Genomic DNA, 7,399 nt, shown 5'->3' with positions numbered 1-7,399 from the left:
AAGGAGCCATAGACACGAGTCTACAAGAACTGGCAGGGCTGTTGAGCACAGGGTTGTGAACATCACTCATTCATAGAATTGCCAGGAGTCAGAGCCAACTCAACAGCACATAACACACACAATGACTAATGAAGTCCACCAATTAGATAGAAAGCTTTTTTCTAATCACCTCTGGAACTAGTAATAAATTAGTAACAGTGTTTGCCTTTGGGGAGAAGAAATGAGAGCCTAAGTTCCAATGGTTAAATGGCTTCCTTTCCATCAGGTGACCTTTTGTACTGGTTGGATTTTTCGCTCATATTCATCTTTAAAACGTCGGGCCATTCAACCCTCTGGGGATTTGTGGAAAGGCACTGTGGTGCCCAAGAACCCCTGGAATTAATACACATAATTAATACACATAATTAATAATGTATGTGTATGTCTTTACAGCTTGTTGAAGGGAGTTCTGCAGCTTTAATCAGATTCTCAATGAATCTCTCCAGAAATATATGAAGCCCGAGTCTAGAAATGCAAGTATGTCTGGATAACCAGAACCCTATTAGCATCTGCCCTCTATTGCTCAAAGAGCCCTGTAAATACCCTGCTCATAATTATAAGGTGCTTTCCACATGCCACCGGAGCTTAAGACGGGGTGTCAGTACAGATCACTGTCCACCTGGGCTGAAGCCCACCTGGCTTTTTACATATCAGTACAAAGCTGACATTGCTGGGGGGCTGTTGAATGCTTACACCAGCCAGAATCTGACCCTTGCTCTCACAATAAACCTATGAAACAGGTACTTTTTATTCTCCCCATGGTATAGATGAAACAGAGGCTCAAAGTAATGTCCTAACTTAGCCCAAAATGACACAGCTATTAACAGCCAGCATTTACAGCAAGCACACAATCTCTTGGCTACCCCATCATATCCCGGCTCATGGATGCAGAGCGACTTCTCCGAACAAATTCACCTGGACACAAAACTAATGACAAGATACAGGTTGACTTTATCAATGTATATTTATTTTATAAAAATAAAAGGGAAAATATCACTATAGTAGGATTATTTCAAATAGGGCACACTGAATATAAAAGAACATTTGTTTCACCAAAAAATCTGCAACATGACTTTTCAGAAATATACCCACTGCATAAACATTAGGTACATGGCAGAAACAGATGTTTAATGTCTTTTTATTTCTTTATTTTATAAAACAGGACAAGTGCATTTTCAAAGTACTTCTATAGCTATGACTCACCTATTCTTCCCAACAGCCCAAGGAGGGAGAATGAACAGGTGTTACTTACAAGGAAACTGAGGTTCCAGAAATTACATGATTGACTTAATTAGCAGCAGAATCAGAATGAAACCAGTTCTTCTGATTTTTCATCCAGCTATAAATAACACACATTCTCAAAATAAAAGCTCCATCAGAAATATTAGCATTAGTGGGATGGGAGGATAAAGGTGTAGACAGACATTATTAAATAAATATATGTGGGTTGCAAGATTTCCAAAAAAGAAAGCAGAAAGCCTACAGAGCCCTTTGCCAGGTGTCTGGCCTTTGTAAAACTTGAGACCTTGAGACGTGCGTCAAGAACTGCATTGGGACCCAAGGTGAAAATCTTTCAGGTCACAGAGGTTTGCAGGCGGTCGTTGGCAAATATGACCCAGAGATTTTAACTTTGGAAAGTGCCGTCAGCATTCAGAATGCTCTGTCAGTTGTTGAGGGGTGAGAACAGGGTAACGGCATCTGCTGGGGCGCTTAACGTCACATCCTCCCCTAACCTGCCCACATCCTGGGCCCATGTACCAGGGTTTCCACTTCCATCTCCTGATGATACCCAGCTCTGACTAACAAATCCCAGAACGGAAGAGGACTTCGTGGATTTTGCTTTCTCTAAAAGCTGAGGTCCCTTCTCCCTACACTTACTCTGGAAATTGGAAGTTTCCCTTCTCCCCAGATAGGCTGATGTTTGGTTTGTAGTTCCTGGGAGACCTTGGATTTTGCCCCAAATCTTTTTCTTGATTTGACAGTTGTCTTTCCAATAGAGGACAAGGGTCCTCAGCTGTGTTCTGGTAATCAGGGGCCAAAAAGCACGATGCTGTCCAGTTTCTCCTCTTTGTAGAGCAGGATATTCTCCATCAGCTTCCTTTTGGCCTCGTTGATCTCGATTTTCCACGAAGTCTCTGTAGTTGATGTTCAATAGAAAGTTTTTTTTAAAAAACCACTTGAAAAACACGCATTTGGAAATAGGTACTACTCTTCTAATTCTTAGAAAGCCAGACTTGGTCACAGTTTCTCACTTAAATCAGGTTTCTGAATCTGAGTGTAATGAGCGTTTTCATCATTTCTGCCTTTGCAGGAGAGAAGAGGGGGCTCTCATGCTCCTCCCCACGGGGAAGAGGGTGGGGGTGGAGTGAGCACTTACACCCTCTCTCTTCCTCTCTCTTCCACAAGGGAGGAGGAGCAATAGGCATGGTCAGAGCCTGGGACATTCACTGAGCTGAGTTTACTCGGGGACAAGGCATTGAAGAGGCTTTCCAAACTTAATTTCAGAAGGAAGCCTCCTATATTTGGATAGAAGGTATCTTTAGAAGCAGCTGGCGAGGATGGGTTCATATTATGAAGCGAGGATGGAGAAGTGGACAGGGACAAACCCCACAGGACCTTGCTGGTCTGGAGGAAGAGTTTCGACTTGGTCCCTAAGTGCAATGGGGAGCTACACAATGGCTTCAACAAGGAGTGACATGAGTTGTTTGTAAAAGTCACTCTGGTTGGCTCCTGGAAAAAGGACTGGTGAGGGGCCAGAGTGGATCAGGGAGGACAAGGGAAGGCGTGCAGTCATCTAGCAAGAGGACAGTAGCTTAGATGAGTTAGGGGAATGGGTGCAAAGTAAAGAAGCAGATGGACCCGAGAGATATTTAGATCAGTGGCTACGACTCCGTGATGGAAGACATAGCGGGGCTGGAGAGAGTCTGCAGTCGGATGGTAGGTGAATGGCTGAATAAACAAATGAATGTGTGAATAAGGGAGATGGAAGGAATAAATGATGGGCTGAGTCAGGGACATATAAATGTGTATAAACATTCAGATCCCCACACACTTACCATCCTGGGGAGGCTCTGGACTGGTACAGGCCTCAGAGGAGGAGTCAGCCTGCATTCCCCCGCTGGCCTGCATCCTGCCTTCTCCGTCCTCTGTGGGGGCAGGTGAAGCAGAAACCCCAGACCAGGGTGCTGTCCTCAAGGAGGAGGAGGCATCGAGGCTAGAATTGTCTACATCGTCCGTTTCTTCTGGGATGTTGGAGGAAGAGCCTGTGCTCTCAGAAAGCCCACACCAAGGAAGCGACGTCTCCTGACCTCTGAGCCGCTCTTCCACGGCAACCACAGAGCCACACACCTTGGAGAGGAGAGAGACAAGACCACTCACCAAGAATTCTTTCTGAAATAAAAAATCTAACAGGTCTCTCAGGCCTCAGAGGAAAAAGACACTGAAGAATCAAATGCTTGTTGCTTTGGCCTGGGAGAATAGTGTCCTTCTTTTGAAAATAGCTGAAGTTGCCCCCATCTACCCTAGCTATAGATAAGGTCACATGACCAGAGTGAACCAATCACAGTATCCCATTCCTCTAACCTCAATGATTGGTTCAGGTTTGGGCACATGACTAGTGCAGGCCAATCAAAACCCTTCTCTGGGATTTTTCCCACCTAAAGCTTTCTAGTGACATAGCCAGATTTTCTACCATGCACAGAAAATCCATTTATAATAGGTGAAAATGAAGCCCTAACACAGAGTAAAGCACAGGCAAAAGATGGAGAGAAAGAGTCACGGGCACTGACACAGATAGTTGCACATTTTCTGGTTGAGACCCTGATTCTAGCTACCCTAGCAGTGCCTGTCCTGTCTGCTATTTGGTTAAATGAGCTAATAAATGCATTCATTCATTCACTTGTTCACATTACCCCCATCATCTCACTCCCTTTCTTCTCTCTCTCTCTCTCTCTCTCTCTCTCTCTCTCTCTCTTTCTTTTTCTCTCTCTCTCCTTTCTAAGAGTTCGAGTAGAGTTTCTATCACTTTCAACTAGAAATGCCCAAAATAATATAGATACTGTCCTTGAGAGCTCTTCTGGTTAGGGAAGTTAGGAAAATTAGAGAAAGGCAGGGAAGGAATGTTTCTTCTTTACACACAAACACACACAATGTGCCTAAAACATACATACCCTTAACAACCCTAACAAATCTCATTTGCTCAGTGCCTTGCAATTTACAAACCACAATTGACACATGATGCACAATGAGTTTTTATAGATTAAAAAAATTAAAAGATCTAAGAGGTTAAATTCCCTGCCTAAGGCCACCCAGCTAGTAACCAGCAGAGTTGACCACTGAACCCAGTCCTGCTTGTCTTAAAGTCCATGACCCAGTTTATCTCTCATCTTCCTAATACTTAAAGTGCTCTACCCCCTTTATTTTCTACATTGCAAATGCCTCCTCAACCTTCAAGGCCCAGTTCAAATGTCACCTCTTGAAATAAATCTTCAGAGTATATGTCCAATAAATACCTGCCACACTAAAAACTACATTCCTCTGTAGCTAGGTATGGCCGTATCACGAGGTTCTAGCCTATGTAGTGTGAGAGAAAGTGACGTGTATTTCCAGGTCACACCTTTAAAAGGAAGGGGATGTGTTCTCTTCCTTTTAACCCCTTTCAGTTGCTGGCAGATGTGATGACCTGAGCTAGAGCAGCCATCCTGGTCTCTGAAACAGAAGCCACACAGTAAGGACAGCAGAGCAACAATATAGGAGCCTGGGTCCCCAATCCTGTGGCACTGCCACGTCAGCTCTGGACTGCCCGCATTCAAACTCGTATGCTAAAGAGAATAATCTTCTATCTCTAAACTACTGTATTTTGGAGTCTCTTCATTCTAGCAGTTTCTTCAAGCACTTTAACTAATACACTGAACAAAAAATAAACCTAATGGAAGGCTGAATGAAAGAATAAGTGGTTGAGGAGAAAAATATTTTTAGAACGTAAATCTTATTATGCCCTGCCCCTGCTTAAGTCCATAGTGACTTCCTCAAAATCCTGACTATGCTTGCACAACCTCTATTATTGGCCACTCCTTGCTCAGCAGACTCATCACAAGCCACTTTGCCCCAAGTACTTTGCATTCCAGACTCTCTGACCTTCTTGTCTCTTGACCCTGACAAGTTCTCTCCCAACTCACGCTACATATTTGCATGAGCTGTTACTTCTGCTTGTACAGCTCTTCATCAGCTTACACTTCCTAGGGAAAGTCCTCTTTGGTGAGGCCCCTGTCATACACTATCCCAGAGCTCACCATACAGTCAATTACTGAGCAATGTCTATGAGTTCCAGGAAAGTAGAACTGGCCTTGTTCACTGATATATCCCCCGTTCCCAGCACACAACTGCTGAATGAATGACTGAACACTATTGCACTAGAGCACAGAATAGCTCAGGCTTAGAACAATGACTCGGGTCTCTAGTTCCTGCCACATCATGGTGCAAGATGATGATGGACATGGGGCTGAACCAGGAGTCCAGAGAGCTCTGACAGAAACTTACTCTGTGGCCTCATCATCTCCTCTCTCTGGGCCTCTACGTCCCCATCTATAAAATGGGAGGCTTGGGCTATAGCAGTTGTGTTTGATGAAGACTTTTGGCAGCTATCACAAACCCTATCCTCTAATAATAAAAGGGTAATATGCAAATTGACCCTAACAGCAGAATGACTAGGAATGACTGGTCACTATGACACACACTGACCACCAGGGGGCAGACGCTCAATGCAGGAGATGCCCCCTGGTGGTCAGTGCACTCCCACAGGGGGAGCTCTGCTCAGCCACAAGCCAGGCTGACGGCTGCCAGCACAGCGGTGGTGGCGGGATTCTCTCCCACCTCCTCAGCAGCGCTAAGGATGTCCGACTGCAGCTTAGGCCTGCTCCCCGCTGGCAAGTGGACATCCCCTGAGGGCTCCCGGGCTGCCAGAGGGATGTCTGTCTGCCAGCTTAGGCCCAAGCCCCCTAAGCCAGCAGGTGGACATCCCCCAAGGGGTCCCAGACTGCAAGAGGGCACAGGCCGGGCTGAGGGACCCCCCCCCCCAGTGTACAAATTTTTGTGCACCGGGCCTCTAGTATAATCATAAGACGTTAAAGTGGTGTCTGATTGAAGCCACAAGTGGGGCCTACAGCTCCCTATAGTCCTCTTGCTGCCAACAGCAACTCCTGAGGTACTTTCAAGGAGCCCCACTCTGCCAGACACCACTTGAAAATCACTCAGCTAGATTATCTCTAAGCCCTCTCAAGCAGTAATTTTGACCTTAAAAAGACCAGACAACAGTGTCCAAATTTATACCTATTACCATGGAAACCAGCTTTACATATCCTAGCCATAAGAATATGTTTTACCTCTTGTGGTGGTTAATTTCTGGGGTGTCTGCCTAGCCCACAAGCTAAAAATGCTCCCTTTCTCTAGGGCCTGGCCCCTTCTCCTTTCAGGAATTGACTTCCCCTGACCACCAGGTTTATATACCGGACCCTGTGCCCCTCATCTTACCTGACTGGCCAATGGGGCCAGCCTGACCCTAGCTAGGCCAATCAAGTTCTCTCACTGAGATGTTGGAATGGGGACCTGGAGACTTGGTCTCTCCATGGGGCAGAACTTTAACATATAAGTGAATATGGCCATATCCCCTAACCAAGAAAATAAAGAAAAAGAGAAAGGGGGCCTACAGAGACAAGAGGAGGAATAAGGCAGGTTCAGCAAGAGCACCAGAGTTCTGTTAATAACCAAGGGTGTGGCCCTGGGCCCCTCAGGCCCGCAGCACATGGCCCTCAGGCTTGTAAGACACCCTTATCCATATACTGCCCTGTTTTGCTGATGTAAGTTCCAACATGTTCTGCTATTTCCAACCAAATACAGCCCTGGTTTATGAGATCACATCTCAGTGAAGGGATCAACCCTGAATCTTAACCTAGTCCCTGATAAAACAAACCCATGCAGCCTCGGAAGTGAGGCCCAGCTGACCCAGGACAGAGCTCATGGCTGGGGAAAGGCTGATAATCAAGCTCACCTCTGCCAGGCTGGCATTCCGCCTCCGCAGGCAGAGGCAGACGGCCATGGCCAAAGCCTCCGCACAGTCTTCCGGCAGAACCCCTGCTCTCTTCTCCAGGTATTTCTGGCAGATCTCCTTAGCCATCTCTTTCGCCACGCCTGTCTTCCTGGTGCTACTTGGAATTTCATGGAGGAGTAAATCCTTCTGTGGAGAAATAGTGGAAACACCTGAGTGAGCTTTCAGGGGTGTGGGATCCAAACAGCAAAAACTTCTCAGAAAACCAACAGGATTTTAAAAATAAATTCAAGGATCCCAGAAACAAGCTAAATACCC

At 45.8% G+C, this 7,399-nt stretch overlaps 1 protein-coding gene across 1 annotated transcript in view; it reads right to left on the bottom strand.

The window, feature by feature from the left end:
* Window positions 1-984: 984 nt before the first annotated feature.
* The window catches only part of IRAK2 (interleukin 1 receptor associated kinase 2), a 78,847-nt gene continuing 72,432 nt past the window's right edge, over window positions 985-7,399 (bottom strand). The window contains 3 exon segments of the mRNA XM_036332154.1: window positions 985-2,174; window positions 3,096-3,387; window positions 7,085-7,270. Of these exon segments, the coding sequence (XP_036188047.1) occupies window positions 2,068-2,174; window positions 3,096-3,387; window positions 7,085-7,270 (585 nt within the window). The 3' untranslated portion in view covers window positions 985-2,067.

The sequence above is a fragment of the Myotis myotis genome, unplaced genomic scaffold (assembly GCF_014108235.1).
Source record: "Myotis myotis isolate mMyoMyo1 unplaced genomic scaffold, mMyoMyo1.p scaffold_m19_p_13, whole genome shotgun sequence".
Taxonomy (NCBI): domain Eukaryota; kingdom Metazoa; phylum Chordata; class Mammalia; order Chiroptera; family Vespertilionidae; genus Myotis; species Myotis myotis.
Note: the sequence above shows the minus strand (reverse complement) of the source record. Positions and strands in the feature narration are given on the sequence as shown.